The sequence below is a fragment of the Neoarius graeffei genome, chromosome 22, assembly GCF_027579695.1.
Source record: "Neoarius graeffei isolate fNeoGra1 chromosome 22, fNeoGra1.pri, whole genome shotgun sequence".
Taxonomy (NCBI): Eukaryota; Metazoa; Chordata; class Actinopteri; order Siluriformes; family Ariidae; genus Neoarius; species Neoarius graeffei.
Genome location: NC_083590.1, coordinates 43,468,946 through 43,486,842, shown reverse-complemented (window position 1 = coordinate 43,486,842; position 17,897 = coordinate 43,468,946). Strand labels below are relative to the sequence as shown.

Sequence of the window (17,897 nt, the reverse complement as noted above, 5' to 3'; positions counted from 1 at the left end):
TGTCCAGGGTGTACCCTGCCTCTCACCCATAGTCAGCTGGGATAGGCTCCAGCTTGCCTGTGACTCTGCACAGGATAAGCGGTTACGGATAATGGATGGATGGACGGATGATTCGAATCATCATAAATTTGTATCATGTTTTCTTGTCACAGAATACATTATTATTTGCCTATTTCTAAATGTTTTATTTCAAGCATTAGCATCATTATTCTAATGCCAGCTGTTCTACAACCCCAATTCCAAAAAAGTTGGAATGCTGTGTAAACTGTAAATAAAAACATAATGTGATCATTTGCAAATCGTAGAAGCCCTATATTTAATTGAAAATAGTGCAAAGATAACATATTAAATGTTGAAACTGAGAAATGTTATTGTTTTTTGAAAAATATATGCTCATTTTGAATTTGATGTCAGCAACACATTTCAAAAAAGTTGGGACAGGGGCATATTTACCACTGTGTTGCATCACCTCTGCTTTTCACAACACACTCTAAAAATTTGGGAACTGAGGAGACCAATTGCTGTAGTTTTGAAAGAGAAATGTCCCATTCTTGCCTGATATACAATTTCAGTTGCTCAACAGTTTGGGGTCTCCTTTGGCATATTTTGTGCTTCATAATATGCCAAATGTTTTCAATGGGAGACAGGTCTGGACTGCAGGCAGGCCAGATTAGCACCCGGACTTTTTTACTACAGAGCCATGCAGTTTTAATATGTGCAGAAAGCAGTTTGGCATTGTTTTATTGAAAGAAAGAAGGCCTTCCCTGAAAAAGATTTTGTCTGGATGGCAGCATATTGCTATGAAATGTGTATTTATCATTCAGCATTAATGATACCTTCCCAGATGTACAAGCTACCCATGTCATGTGCACTAATGCACCCTCATACCATCACAGATGCTGGCTTTTGAACTGTGCACTGATAACAAGCCGGATAATCCCTCTCCTCTTTAGCCTGGAAGACGTGGTGCCCATGATTTCTAAAAAGAATTTCTACTTTTGATTCATCAGACCTCAGGACAATTTTCCATTTCGCCTCAGTCCATTGTAAAAGAGCTCGGGCCCAGAGAAGGTAGTGGTGTTTCTGGATATTGTTTATATGTGGTTTTAACTTGCATTTGTGGATGCAGTAATGAACTGTTTTGATAGACAATGGTTTTCTGAAGTGTTCCTGAGTCCATCCAGTGATTTCCACTACAGTCTGCTTTTAATGCAGTGTTAGCTGAGTGCCTGAAGATCAGAGGCATCCAGTGTCAGTTTTCAGCCTTGTGTCTTGCATACAGAGATCTCTCCAGATTCTTGGAATCTTTTAATGATATTATGTACCATGGGTGATGTGATTGGTGGCACGGTGGTGTCACCTCACAGCAAGAAGGTTCTGGGTTCAAGCCCAGCAGCTGGCGGGGGCCTTTCTGTGTGGAGTTTGCATGTTCTCCCTGTGTCTGCGTGGGTTTCCTCCAGGTGCTCTGGTTTCCCCCACAGGTTAGTTTAATTGGTGACTCTAAATTGACCGTAGGTGTGAGTATGAATGGTTGTTTGTTTGTGTCAGCCCTGCAATGACCTGGCAACTTGTCCAGGGTGTACCCCACCTCTCGCCCATAGTCAGCTGGGATAGGCTCCAGCTTGCTTGCGACCCTGTAGAACAGGATAAATGGCTACAGATAATGGGTGGATGATGTGATCCTCAAATTCTTTGCAATTTTACATTAAGGAACATTATTCTTAAATTGTTTGCCCACACTGTCTTTCACAGAGTGGTGAACCCCTCCCCATCTTTACTTCTGAGAGACTCAGCCTCTGTGTGAAAATGCTCTTTTTATACCCAATCGTGTTACTGACCTGATGCCAATTAACCAAATTAGTTTTTTGAGCATTACACAACTTTTTCAGTCTTTTGTTGCCCGTCTTAACTTTTCTGAAATGTGTTGCTGACATCAAATTAAAAATAAGCATATATTTTTCAAAAAATAATAAAATTTCTCAGTTTCAACATTTTATATGTTGTCTTTGTACTATTTTCAATGAAGTATAGGGTTTACATGATTTGAAAATCTTCATATTCTGTTTTTATTTATGTTTTACACGGTGTCCCAACTATTTTGGAATTGGTATTGTATACACATGAAAATAAGTCATGGGGATGGTTATTACCAACATCATTATTTTTTACAATTTAGTTTTTTTTTTTATTCTCTGGTAAAACTTACAAAATAATGATTTCTATAAAAAAAAAAAACATCTAGTATAGTTGTAGTGTTGTTGCACATTTTTATCATTATTCAAAGGTTAAGTTAATACACTGAGACAAATCCTCAATCATTACAAATTCTCAAAGGCTGTAGTGTGGGAATATTTAGACCTTAGACTTAAGAAAAGCAAAATATTAAAATGGAAAAAGAAGCAGAATAACTAACTCTTATTTGAACAGGCTGAATAAAGATACTTGCAGATTTATAGTTGAGTGTCAAGAGTTTTATTCTTTGGTACAAATCTTTTCATTTCTATCTTGTTTATTTCTTATTTCTTAATATTTTAGACGTCTTTATGTAGCTCCTTTATTAGAATAGACTGTCTTTATTTAGTATTTATTTATTTAGCACCTTAACTCCAAGCCAAATTCCTTGTAAGTGCAACAGTTACTTGGCAATAAAGCTTTTTCTGATGCTGATTCTGATTTCCCTCCCCTCACTCTCTGTCTCTCTCGCTTCCCTTTCTGTGTCTGTCTGTCTCTTCTTCTCTTGAAGCCCGGTCTCCAGTCTTACAAAACAAGATGTTGGTTCCCATGACAACAGTAAGACCAGGATCCACACCTCCACAGCCCATTTCCCTAGTGGCTCAGCCTCTTCCTGTTCAAAATGGGGTGCAGCCTGGAAGTAAGGTAGGCCAGGTAACACATCCACACAAATTCAGCATTTACAAGTGTATTTAGCATAATTAAAGCAAGTTGTATTTATTTATTTATTGCAGCTTATTCAGATTGCCCCAATGCCAGTGGTCCAAACTAATGTCCAGCCTGCACGAACAGTACATTCTGCTGCCTCTTTCCCAGTCTCTATGGCAACAGCAACTGTCATGGCCTCAGGTGTCACATCTCCTCAGACAGTGCTGTTGACTCCATCTGCTACAAGGTAAATTCACCATCTCTGTTAAGTTAAATCCATATAGTCTCACACTGATTCAGTCTATAGGTGAAATGATGGGACAGATTTACCATATAAATCTGTACAACTCAATATCATGCTATTAGTCCTATGGTATCTGCATATGACTTAATATTTTCTGAGCACATAAACACCACAGCAGCTGTACAAATGTTAAATAATTTATTTTAGGAGCTCCTAAAATATTTGAATTTGGTCAAGCATCAGCTGTGGACAATGAGGAGGCAGGTAGAGCCATCAGGTAACATGTGATGAGTCTCACCTGTGTTGGATTACCAGCAATTTATTTCTGTGTCTCTTGTGTTCTTTCAGAGAGAAGCCAGTAATCACAGAGAGTGCCGAACAGGCCAGCACTGTGTCTGTTTGTGTGCATGCATATGTGTGCTTAGAGTAAAATAAAATAGCTGAAAAGTGAAAGCAAGCAAAAATATAGCCACTAGCGGCAATAAAGGGCCCTCACACTCGAGGCCAAGCCTCTATCCCTGAGTCGCAGTGGCCAGGACTGATGTGTGTACCAAATTTCATGAGTCAAAGTTTTTAGGCACTGGAATCATTACTGTCCCAGTCCAAATGGTGGCGCTATACCAGAGGGTCAAATTGGTCATGTGGATAAGCTTAAAGTTCTTATTATACACAACTGAAGAAATTTTTACTTACTTATGATGTTTGGACGTCTTTCTTAGCTGACAGCTTGATCACATCTAATGCTTGGCGTCTCTGGCCACCGCCGGATGGTGCATGTGACCTAGAAATCAGCTGATCCCATGTATGGCTCAAGCATTAGATGTGATCAAGATGTCAACTAAGAAAGACATCGAAATGTCATAAGTAAGTGAAAATTTCTTCAGTTGTGCATAATAAGAACTTTTTAAGATTAGTAATCAACCAACTGGATGAAACTTTTTGAGATTATGGTCATGTGTTTATCATCCAGAGCCATCATATCCTATAACCTGTGAATTTTTAGCCATATCAGGCAATGCACGGTGAATTTATGACACGATTTCTGTTTGCATGGTGTAACATAAATTTATTGGTTTGCCATTTCAACATCTTGCAAGATATCGCAAATCCCTTCGCTATTTAAAATCAGCAACATCTTGACATGATGTATACCAAATATGGAATGAATCCAACAAACCGCCTAGGAAGAGTACATCAAAAGGTTACAGGTGTTTTGGCAATGGAGTCATTCCTGTCCATGTCCAAATGGTTGCGCTGTACCAGAGGGTGTCCTTGGGCATGTAGATATCTTCAGAACCATGATATACTATAACCTGTGAAGTTTGAGCTGCATCAGGCAATACATGGTGAATTTATGACTCACTTCTTGTTTGCATGACATAATGTATAAATTTATTGGTTCGCCATTTCAACATTTTGCAACATATCACAAATCGCTTCTCAATTTAACATCAGCAGCATCTTGAAATGATGTATACCAAACATGGTGTGGATCCACCAAACTGCATAGGAGGAGTTCGTTAAAACATAACACGTATCAAAAATGCAAAAAATCATAAATATCTCACTTCCTGTTGAGTTTAGCTGAAAAATAGCATGTATACTGAAATTTTATTCGTCTGGGGGCACTCCACACACCTATGAAATTTGACACAGATAGGTGAAACTATACACCGGGCAGGAGTCTCAATGACATATGGGGGCACTATGGAGTCCCCTGGACACACCTGGGGTCAAGCCCCAATGGCTGAGTAGCGGTGCAGATGACTTGTGTGTACCAAATTTAATGAGTTTTCGAATATTTCCAAGGTGTCAAATCTGTATTTTTGAACTAGGGGGTGGTTGCTATGGAGTTAATGAAGCCCACCTAGACTGATTTACCAGATCAACCCAAATTATATCTGAGGCCAAATGTATGTGCAAAGTTTCATGAGATTTTAGCCATCATAAGTCCCATAAAATAGCATCAGAAAATTTCAAAATCCCACATTCCATCCAGCATGGCTGACTTCCTGTTGGGCAGAGTCAAATACAACCAAGTGAGCTTTGTCCTGTATCACAAGACTATTGATCACACCAAATCTCGTGCCGATCTGAGCAACTTCATCTCAAACATAGCTTGTTTTCGGGGGCGCTATAGAGCTGTAGGACCATTCCCAGTTTCTTGCTCAGTGTAACTGTGATTTTACGCACATTTGATCAGTATGCCAAAATTCATGAGTATTTGAGCATCGCAAGTGCCTCAAAAACAAGTTTTTCCGAGGTGAATAATAATAATAAGAAGAAGAAAAACATGCTGAAAACAATAGGACTTTGCACCTATGGTGCAGGCCACAGGCCTGCACCTCAGTGCTCAGGCCCTAATAATAATAATAATAATAATAATAATAAATATAGCTGCAAGCGGCAATGAGGGGCTCTCGCACCTCTGGGTCTGCAACCCATCATGTTTGCTCATCAAACAATACACATGCATCTGAGATGTGAAACAAAAGCCTGGGTATGTAATGCATGTGCCACCGGTGATTAATTTTTCAGCAATGGAGTCATTACTGTACATGTCGAAATGGTGGTGCTATACCAGAAGGTCACTTTGTGCATGTGCATATCATCAGAACCATTATATCCCATAATCTGTGAAGTTTGAGCCATATCAGGCAATGCACGGTGAATTTATGACACACTTCCTGTTTGCTTGGTGTAACATATAAATGTATTTTTTCGCCATTTCAGGAGCTTGCCAGTTGGCCAAAATCCCTTCGCAGTTCAAAGTCAGCAAGATCTTGACATCACATATACGAAATATGGCATGAATCCAACAAAATGCCTAGGAGGAGTACATTAAAATTTAACACGTCAAAATGCAAAAAAACAAAAATCTCAATTCCTGTTGAGTATGGCTGATGCAATGTATACTGCAATTTTGTTCGTTTTGGAGCACCCCACACACCTACCAAATTTGACATGGATAGGTGAAGCTATATACCGGGGAGGAGTCTCAGTGACATATGGCGATGCTATGGAGTCCTCCAGACACACCCAGTGCCACGCCTCTATCCCTAAGTAGTGGTTGCCAGGATTGATGTGTGTACCAAATTTCATGAGTTTTAATTTTTTCGCAATGGAGTCATTACTGTCCTGGTTAAAATGGTGACACTATACCACAGGGTCAAATTGGGCATATGGATGTCATGAGAAACATTATGGCTTATAACATGTGAAGTTTTAGTCATGTCAGGCACTGCATGGTGAATTTATGACACACTTCCTGTTTGCATGGCGTAATGTATAAATTTATTGGTTTGCTATTTCAACATCATGCAAGATATCACAAATCTTGTCACAATTCAACTGGCTAAACCAATGTACATTTCAGTTTTGCTCATCTTGGGGCACCCCACACACCTACCAATTTTGACACAGATAGGTGAAACTATATACTGGGCAGAAGTCTCAATGACGTGGGGGCACAATGGAGTACCCTGGACACGCCTGGAGTCAAGCCTCTATCCATGAATACCAGTGGCCAGGACTGATATGTGTACCAAATTTCATGAGTTTGTGTTTTTTGACAATGGAGTTATTATTGTCCAGTTCCAAATGGTGGTGCTATAACACAGGGTCAAATTGGGCATGTGGATATCATCAGAACCATTATGACTTATAATGTGTGAAGTTTTAGCCATATCTGGCAATGCATGGTGAATTTATGACACGCTTCCTGTTGGCATGAATCCAACAAACCCCTTAGGAAGAGTACGTCAAAACCTAACACATGTTTTGGCAATGGAGTCATTACTGTCCATGTCCAAATGGCGGCGCTATACCAGAGGGTGACTTTGGGCATGTGGATATCTTCAGAACCATGGTATTGTATAACCTGTGAAGTTTGAGCTATATCAGGCAATGCACGGTGAATTTATGACACGCTTCCTGTTTGCTTGGCGTAACGTATAAATTTATTGGTTTGCCATTTCAACTTCTTGCGAGATATCGCAAATCCTTTCGCAGTATAACATCAGCAATATCTTGACATGAGGTTTACCAAATATGGCATGTATCCAACAAACCCCCATAGGGGTATGTTAAAATATAACTTGTCAAAACGCACAAAACCAAAAATATCTCACTTCTTGTTAAGTATGACTGATGCAAAGTATATTGCAATTTTGTTCGTCTTGGGGCACTCCACACACCTCCCAAATTTGACATGGATAGGTGAGACTATATACTGGGCAGGAGTCTCAATGACATATGGGGGTGCTATGGAGTCCCCCAGAGACACCCGGGGACAAGCCCCTATTGCTGAGTAGCGGTGCGCATGACTGACGTGTGCACCAAGTTTCATGAGTTTTTGCCAATGGGAACTACCTCCAAAATGGCAAAGTGTTGAAGAAAAAGAAGAAAAAAATAACAAAAACATAACCACTAGCAGCGATAAAGGGCCCTCACACACGAGAACATGCTGAAAACAATAGGGCATTGCACCCGGTGCCAAGCCTCTATCCCTGAGTAGCAGAGGCCAGGACTTATGTGTTTACCAAATTTCATGTGTCAGAATTTTTCAGCAATTGAATCATTACTGTCCAGGTCCAAATGGTGGTGCTACACAAGAGGCATAGGGATATCGTCAGAAACCTGATGTCTTGTCAGCTGTGAGGTTTTAGCTCTATCAGGCAATGCATGATGAATTTAGGACACACTTCCTGTTTGCACGGCGAAACATACAAATTTATTGGTTCGCCATTTCAACATCATGCAAGACATCACAAATCCAAGTCAGTTGACTAAAACAATGTGCATTTCAGTTTTGTTCGTCTTGGGACACCCCTACCAATTTTGACACCGATTGATAATTATATACCGGGCAGAAGTCTCAATCACATGTGGGGGCATTATGGATTTCCCTGGACACACCCGGGGTTAAGCCTCTATCCCTGAGTAGCGGTGGCCAGTACTGATGTGAGTACCAAATTTCATGAGTCAGAGTTTGTCGGCAATGGAATTATTGTCCAGGTCCAAATGGTGGCGCTATACCAGAGGGTCAAATTGGACATGTGGATATCATCAGAACCCTGATGTCCTATAACCTGTGAAATTTTCACTACATCAGGCAATGCACGGTGAATTTATGACACACTTCCTGTTTGTGTGGCGTAACATAAATTTATTGGTTCGCCATTTCAACATTTTGCAAGATATCCCAAATCCCTTCACAATTTAAAATCAGCAACATCTTGACATCCCTGATACCAAATATGGCATGAATCCAACAAGCAGCCTAGGAAGAGTACATCAAAATGTAACACGTTTTGGCAATGGAGTCAATACTGCCCATGTCCAAATGGTGGCGCCATACCAGAGGGTGTCTTTGGGCATGTGGCTATCTTCTGAACCATGATATCAAATCAAATCAAATCAAGTTTATTTGTACAGCGCTTTTAACAATAAACATTGTCGCAAAGCAGCTTTACAGAATTTGAACGACTTAAAACATGAGCTAATTTTATCCCTAATCTATCCCCAATGAGCAAGCCTGTGGCGACGGTGGCAAGGAAAAACTCCCTCAGACGACATGAGGAAGAAACCTCGAGAGGAACCAGACTCAAAAGGGAACCCATCCTCATTTGGGCAACAACAGACAGCCTGACTATAATATTAACAGTTTTAACAGATATAACCCTCAACTGTCCTCATGGGGCTGTCCTTCACAGGAGTGGGGCGATAAAACTCCGACCAGACACAGGGCACCAGGATGGATCAAGCAGGTCCGAGGGGCAGAAGAGGCCAGCATCTCAATCCCAGGATCAACATGTAACTCAGAGGGACAGATGGGGGGGGGGGGGGGGGGGGGGGGGGAGAGAGAGAGAAAGAAAACACGTTGTTAGGTATGCCCTAAAAATGACAAGTATTAAATCTGTGTGGTAGGCTCGCAGAGACGAGAGTCTTTACATCAGGCATAACACACAATGGCATGTTAATATGGTAAAAAAATATATCATGACCTGCTCTGGCTGGATGCTTGATTGGGTGATGGGAGCACACTCCTCAGCAATGATGAGATGCAGATGGGACCCTTAGGCCTGGCCAAGACAATTCAGTTACATTTCACCGGGTCTGGGACATGCGACAGAATGTCTGACGGCCGATTCCCTGCAGGCTACGATAGCCAGTCGAGGTCCCCACCGTCTCCACCAAAAGATTTCCTGTTGACTCCATGTAACTCAGAGGGACAGATTTGGGGTGGGGGGGAGAGAAAGAAAACACAGGTGGTTAGGTATGCCCAATGTCACCTGAATAAGTAGGAACAGTATACATATTGCACCGAGTACAAGCAGGGACTCCGGCAACTAACTATGACAGCATAACTAAAAGGAGAGAGCCAGAAGGTAACACAGGCATGAGGGAGCCCCGGGACATAAAGCAGCCAGCCACTACACCGTCAACAAACTCGAGTGAGCAAGCGAGTGGGGACTGACAGCATCCATACATCCCAGTTTACCAAAACACTCTATGTCTGAGGAGCCTCCAGATCTACTCCTTTACCTCATAAACACCATTAACAAAAGGCTTGACTAAACAGATATGTTTTCAGCCTAGACTTAAATGCTGAGACTGTGTCTGATTCCCGAACATTACTTGGAAGGCTGTTCCATAACTGTGGGGCTTTGTAAGAAAAGGCTCTGCCCCCTGATGTAGCCTTCACTATACGAGGTACCAGCAGATAGCCTGCACCTTTTGATCTAAGTAGGCGTGGCGGGTCATAGAGGAGCAGAAGTTCACTCAGGTACTGTGGTGCGAGACCATTTAGTGCTTTAAAGGTCAATAGTAGTATTTTATAATCAATACGAAATTTGATTGGGAGCCAATGCAGTGTGGATAAGACAGGCGTGATGTGGTCATATTTTCTAGTTCTAGTAAGGACTCTTGCTGCGGCATTTTGAACTAACTGGAGCTTGTTTATGCACTTATTGGAACATCCAGACAGTAAGGCATTACAATAATCCAACCTGGAGGTAACGAAAGCATGGACTAGTTTTTCTGCATCATGCAATGACATTAAATTTCTTATCTTTGCTATTTCTGAGATGAAAGAAAGCTATCCGGGTGATGTTATCAATGTGAGTTTCGAATGAAAGACTGGGGTCAATAATCACTCTGAGGTCTTTTACTGCTGCACGTGAAGAAACAGAAAGGCCATCCAGAGTTACTGTGTAATCAGAAAACTTACTTCTAGCTGTATGTGGTCCTAGCACAAGTACTTCAGTCTTGTCAGAGTTAAGCAGAAGGAAATTTATAAGCATCCAGTGTCTAATGTCCTTAACACATTCCTCAATTTTATTAAGCTGGTGTCTCTCATCAGGTTTTGCAGAGACATACAACTGTGTGTCATCAGCATAACAGTGGAAACTAATACAATGTTTACGAATAATATCGCCCAGAGGTAACATATATAGAGAAAAAAGCAGTGGACCCAAGACAGAACCTTGTGGAACACCAAACTTTACCTCGGTACGTCTAGAAATATCACCATTTATATCAACATACTGATAACGATCAGTTAGATAAGACCTGAGCCAGGAGAGGGCCATTCCCTTAACTCCCACAACATTTTCTAGTCTATCCAGAAGAATGGAATGATCAATGGTATCAAATGCTGCACTAAGGTCAAGCAACACAAGTAGCGAGACACAGCCCTGATCAGACGCCAACAGTAGGTCGTTTACTACTTTAACCAGTGCTGTCTCTGTGCTATGATGAGGTCTAAATCCTGACTGATACATTTCATGGATGTTATTCCTATGTAAATATGAGCATAACTGCTGTGCCACAGCTTTTTCAAGGATCTTGGAGATAAAGGGGAGGTTTGATATTGGCCAATAATTGGACAGCTGACAGGGATCAAGGTCAGGTTTTTTAATCAGGGGTTTGATAACTGCTAGTTTAAAGGATTTGGGTACATAGCCAATCATAAGAGAAGAATTTATTATTTTTAGAAGCGGTTCAATTACTCCAGGCATTATCTGTTTGAATAGATGTGTCGGTAAGGGATCTAGTACGCAAGTTGAGGCTTTTGATATAGAGATTAATGAAAGTAATTCAGTTTCTTTTAGGGGAGTAAAACATTCTAACTGATGATCTGATACAGTTATATTGTTAACTACAAGGTCACTTTCATTGTCTAACCTTAAATTAGTAGTTTGAATTTTTTGTCGGATATTCTCAATTTTGTCATTAAAAAAATTCATGAAGTCGTTGCTACTACATACTGCAGGTGTGCATGTGTTGATAGTGGACTTATTCCTGGTTAATTTTGCTACAGTATTAAATAGGAATCTAGGATTATTTTTGTTATCTTCTATAAGGGAGGAGAAATATGTTGATCTCGCAGCACTAAGAGCTTTTCTATACTTCAGGAAGCTCTCCTTCCAAGCTAATTTGAACACTACCAATTTTGTTTGACGCCATTTACGTTCCAATTTTTGAGTGGTCTGTTTTAATGTGCGAGTGTCATCATTATACCAGGGTGCTAATTTTTTGTCTCTGACCATTTTCCTTTTTAGAGGAGCTACATTATCTAAAGTATGGCGGAATGTTGACTCTAAGCATTCAGTTGCCTGATCAAGTTCTGCAGGGGCTGACAGTGACCCAATCAAAGTTGACAGCTCTGGGAGATCATTTATAAAGCTCTGTGCAGTAGTTGACGTGAAAGTACGTTTAATACAGTAGCGTGGTGAGGTGCATATATTATTACTCAGACATATTTTGAATAAGATGAGACAATGATCTGAGATAACTTCAGACTGTGGAAGTATGACTATATTGTCTACGTTTAATCTGAATGTTAGTATTAGATCAAGGGTGTGACCACCATTATGGGTCGGTCCTATGACATTCTGCTTAATCCCGACTGAATCTAAGATGGACACAAACGCTGTTTTTAAAGGGTCTTCTGGGTTATCGAAGTGAATATTAAAATCTCCGACAACTAAAGCTTTGTCTAAGGAAATAACCAAATCTGAGATAAAATCTGCAAATTCAGAAAGAAACTCAGAATATGGCCCCGGGGGCCTGTAAATAATAAGCAATGGAATTAACTGGGTAAACTTATTTTTCGAGGCTACATACATTATATGAGTATGAAGAACTTCAAATGTATTAAATTTATAACCAGGTTTGTGTGTTACACCTAGATAATCGTTATAAATAACCGCGACGCCTCCTCCTCTGCCAGTTAGACGAGGCTGGTGTATATAACTGTATCCAGGAGGACTCGCTTCATTTAATGCTATATATTCATTTGGCTTAATCCATGTTTCTGTTAAACACAGTACATTAAACTCCTGATCAGTAATGAGTTCATTAACCATTAGCGCTTTAGATGTAAGAGATCTAATATTTAATAGCCCCACCTTTAGATCAAAGGTGCTGGCAGCAGCTGTACAGTCAGTCTGATCTAATTTTATATTGATTAGGTTACTGGAACAAACTCTCTGAAAATTTCTACCTTTTTGTTGAGCTCGGGGAACAGACACAGTCTCGATGTAGTGGGCCCTGAGTGACGACTCTGTGCAGCTAGCAGACAGTCGGTTTAGCCTGTTCGTCTGCTCCCTGGCCTTGGCTCTGGATTGTCAGAAATTAACTAGGCCTGTTCTGAGACTATGACCTATGCTGCAGGAAATGAGAGCAGCACCTTCCCGAGTGGGATGGATACCGTCCCGCCCTAACAGGCCAGCAGTGCCCTCAAAATTAGCCCAATTATCTATAAAGCCCACACTGTTTTCAGAGCACCACCTGGACAGCCAGCAGTTCAGCGACCATAACCTGCTGTAAGCTACATCGCCACGCCGCATTGGGATGGGGCCAAAGCATACTACAGCATACAACATGATATCCTATAACCTGTGAAGTTTGAGCCGTATCAGGCAATGCATGGTGAATTTATGACTCATTTCCTGTTTGTGTGGCGTCTCATCTAATTTATTGGTTCGCCATTTCAACATCTTGCGACATATTGGAAATCTCTTCACAATTTGACATCTGCAACATCTTGCGATGAATGTGTACCAAATATGGCATGAATCCAACAAACCGCCGAGGAGGAGTTTGTTAAAATGTAACACGTCAAAACGCACAAAACCAAAAATATCTCACTTCCTGTTGAGTATGGCTGATGAATAGTGCAAATTTGTTCATCTAGGGACACTCCACACACCTACCAAATTTGACACAGATAGGTGAAACTATATACTGGGCAGGAGTCTCAATGACATATGTAGGCGCTATGGAGTACCCGGACACAACTGGGGTCAACCCTATTGCTGAGTAGCGGTGCACATGACTGACAGGTCTATAATTTTCATGAGTTTTCGAATATTTCCAAGGTGTCAAATCTGTATTTTTGAACTAGGTGGCACGATGGAGTTATTGAAGCCCACCTAGACTGATTTCCCATATCAGCTCAAATTATATCAGAGGACAAATATATGTGCAAAGTTTCATGAGTTTTTACCCATGGTAAGCCCCTCAAAACAGTGTGGGAAAATGTCAAAATCTCACATTCCATCCAGCATGGCTGACTGGGCGGAGTCAAATACAACTAAATGAGCTTTGTCCTTTATCACACGAGTATCGCTTACACTAAATCTTGTGCCAATCCGAGCAACTTCATCTAAACCATAGCTTGTTCTGTCCATGTGCACATGGTGGTGCTATACCACAGATTGTCTTTGGGCTAGTTGATATCTTCAAAACTGTGATATCCTATAAACTGTGACGTTTGAGCTGCATCAGGCAATGCATGGTGAATTTATGACTCACTTCCTGTTTGCTTGGCGTAACGTATAAATTTATTGGTTCACCATTTCAACATCTTGCAACAGATCGGAAAGCCCTTCACTATTTAATATCAGCAACATCTTACCATGACGTGTACCAAATATGGAATGAATCGAACAAACCGCCTAGGAAGAGTATATCAAAATGTAACGGGTGTTTTGGCAATGGAGTCATTCCTGTCCATGTACAAACAATGGTGCTATACCAGAGGGTGTATTTGGGCATGTGCATCTCTTCAGAACCATGATATCCTATAACCTGTGAAGTTTGAGCCATAATCAGGCAAAGCATGGTGAATTTATGACTCACTTCCTTTGCATGGCATAATGTATAAATGTATCGGTTTGCTATTTCAACATCTTGCGACAGATTGCAAATCCCTTTGCAATTTAACATCAGCACCATCTTGACATGCCAAATATGGCATGAATCCAACAAACCGCCTAGGAGGAGTTCATTAAAATGTAACGCGTGTCAAAACACACAAAACCAAAAATATCTCACTTCCTGTTGAGTATAGCTGATGCAATGTATAGGCAATTTTGTTCATCTTGGGACACTCCACACACCTATCAAATTTGACATGGATAGGTTAAACTATATACCGGGCAGGAGTGTCCATAACATATGGGGGCACTATGGAGTCCCCCGGACACACCTGAGGTCAAGCCTCTATGGTTTTGGAGTGCATGCCTGATGTTTGTACCAAATTTCATGAGTTTTCGGATATGTGCAAGGTGTCAAATCTGTCTTTTTGAACTAGGTGGCGCTATGGAGTTAATGATGCCCACCTAGACTGATTTACCCTATCACCTCAAATTTTATCATAGGACAAATGTATCTGCAAAATTTCATGAGTTTTTAGCCATTGTAAGCCCTTCAAAACAGTGCGGGAAATTTTCAATATCCCACATTCCATCCAGCATGGGTGACTTCCTGTTGGGCAGAGTCAAATACAACTAAGTCACCTTTGTCCTGTATCCCATGAGTATTGATCACATCAAATCTCATACCGATCTGAGCAGCTTCATCTCAACCATATCTTGTTCTCGGGGGTGCTATAGGGCTCTGGCACCACACCCAGTCCCTTGCTCAGTGTAACTTTGTGATTTTATGCACATTTGATCAGTGTGTCAAAATTCGTAAGTTTTCAAGTATCGCAAGTGCCTCAAAAATGAGTTCTTCTGTGGAGAAAAAGAAGAAAAACATGCCGAAAACAATAGGGCTTTGCATCTCGGTGCTCGGGCCCTGATAATATTAAGAAAACATGCCAAAAACAATCGGGCTTTGCACCCACAGTGCAGGCCATAGGCCTACCCCTCAGTGCTTGGGCCCTAATAATAATAATAATAAGATGTAAAGAACATGCCAAAAACAATAGGGCTTTGCACCTATGGTGCAGGCCACAGGCCTGCCCCTCAGTGCTTGGGCCCTAAAAAGAAGAATCCTTATGAATTCAGTAGGGCTTTGCATTTCTGGTGCAGCAGCCTCTGGTGGACACCAGAGGCCTTGCACCTCCGGTGCTTGGGCCCTAATAAAAAGAAAATCCTTATGAATACAATAGGGCCTTGCATGTCTGGTGCTTGGGCCCTAATAAAATGCACCCAGAGTTGTCACAATCTCTCTCCCATTTCCTCATTTCCCCCTGACCTGTGAAAGTGTTACACTTCTGCTGAAACCTGGGATTTGAGGATGAAGAGCCATCATGGAGTTCACATCAGTCACTGAGACCCTCCAGACCCTCACCAACATCCACCAAGCCGAACATCAGGCCCTCATTACACTGTGCACAGAGAAAGAGCAGCACTTCTGACATCTGCTCCAGACCCAGGCAGAGGACCTGCAGGTGAACTGGAGCCTAGTCCAACTGATGAGTACTCCAGCAGCACCTCCTGCAGATGCTGTGGCCCTTCCTCCTCTCCTGCTCACCAAGATGGGTCCACAGGATGACTCTGAGTCATTTGTAGAGCTGTTTGAGCATACTGCCAAAGTGTACTTGTGGCCAATCTCACGGTGGTCAGTTTGTCTATTGCTGCTCCTGTTGAGGGAAGCCCAACTCACAGCCCAACAGCTCCCAGCTGCACGCCTGCCTGATTATCTGGAACAGAAGTGGGCTATTATGCAATGGGTTGGCTGCACCCTAGAACAGCATCACTAGCACTTGTGTGCATCTCAGTGAGCTCAGCTGCCTATTCACTCACCAGCTCCAAGACACCTGTGGATGGTGGCTGCTGGCAGAACAGTGCGATGCCAATGACATCATCGACTGAGTGGTACTCGAGCAGTTTGTAATTCAGCTGCTGGAAGGAATGGCAGCATGGGTACGATGCTACCACCTCTGGAAGAGGTGGTGGCAGAAGACCATCTGGTGGCGTTTCAGGGAGAAGGGGCCTTCGCCCCTTCTCTCTCTCTCTGTCTGTGTTTTTCACCCCTTCACTATCCCTGCACCATGGAAACAGGGGCCAATTCCCCTGAAGCCAGCTCCCAGAACCCATGTCCCTCCCTATTTTCCCTCACTCTCTTGTGCCTTCATGCCAATGATGCCACTAACTCCCTCTCTCTCTCCAAAGGTGGAACGGCCTGTGCTCACCAGGACCTGGACAAAGCCCAGACAGGTCTGCAGACATGGCAGGAAAGCTGATAATTTCCGGTATCAGCTTCCCCTTGAGATGGGGATTCTGATCCACATGCCTGACATATTGAGACATGTCATGATTCAAGGCCTCTCTGATAAAGCAATGATGTACCTAGTGGCAGCGAGTATTCAAGGGGATACACATCAGGTCTTGGGGGACTTGGGGTGTAACCATACCACAGTTCATCAAAGCCTGATTCAATGCAGGGCATTGAGAATTGCACAATTGGTGAATTGATGTGTAAACGAGGACGTTCATGAGTATCTACTGGTACCTGTCACTGTTCAATTCAGGCGAGAAAAACATAGAGTAGAAATGGCAGTTAGTCTTCACCTCACCAGTCCACTAACTTTGGGAACCAATTGGCCAGCGTTTCAAGCATTAGTAAAGTGTTTATTTGTGGGTGGGTCCTGCTGCAGTGACACTAGGGGGGAGTCCAGTGCAGCATTATCTGGGAAGGTGATCCCAGGGCCGTCTGCACCAGCTCAGCATCAGGGAGACATGGAGGGTGGGAAGAGCTCTGCCCCTCCACTCCACAGGAATTTCTCTTTTGGAATTTCATGTTAGAGCAGTTATGAGATGAAACTCGAGGCACTCTCCTCCCCATATTTTTCTGTTTTTAAGAAAAGCTATATCGAGTGATGCAGGACATTCAAACAGAAGAGGAAATTAACTAGTTATTGGTCTTAAAGTTCTGTAGGTAATGTTTGTTCCATGCAGCTCATCATAATGCCATAGTGGGGCATTTAGGACAGGATAAAACACTGAACCATCTCATGGCCCATTTCTGTTAGCCGGCGTTTGCAGGTGATGCACGACATGCCACGAATGTCACCTGGTAAATCCACCAGACACCCTAAAAGTGCCATTGCACCCTTTTACCATTAATCGAAATCCCCTTTGAAAGAATTGGTATAGATCTCGTCGGGTCATTAGATGGGACTGCATGAGGGCATTGCTTTGTACTAGTCTTAGTGGATTATGCAATGTGATACCTGGAAGCAGTGTCTATGTAACATTTCTGCTTTTGAATCCTGCGGAAGCACTCTTCCATGTTACCTACCAAGTAGGGATCCTGAAAGAGTTCCTGACTGATCAAGGGGCATCATTCATATCACGTCCAATTTGCAAACTGATTGAATTACTAGTGATTCATACCAGTGTGTACCATCCTCAAACGGACGGGCTGGTTGAACAATTTAATCAGACACTTAAAAATATGATTCATACATTCGTGCACGATGATGCTAGAAATTGGGATAGATAGATGGATGGAACCCCACTTATTTGCAGTATGA

The 17,897-nt window shown here is 42.0% G+C and overlaps 1 protein-coding gene across 5 annotated transcripts in view; it reads left to right on the top strand.

The window, feature by feature from the left end:
* Positions 1 to 17,897, top strand: part of cica (capicua transcriptional repressor a) — a 166,661-nt gene that overhangs the window by 95,304 nt on the left and 53,460 nt on the right. For all 5 annotated transcript variants that reach the window (XM_060904838.1, XM_060904839.1, XM_060904837.1 and 2 more), the window contains exons 12-13: positions 2,744 to 2,877; positions 2,967 to 3,127. In XM_060904838.1, coding sequence (XP_060760821.1) covers positions 2,744 to 2,877; positions 2,967 to 3,127 — 295 coding nt within the window. The remainder of the gene's footprint in view (positions 1 to 2,743; positions 2,878 to 2,966; positions 3,128 to 17,897) is intronic.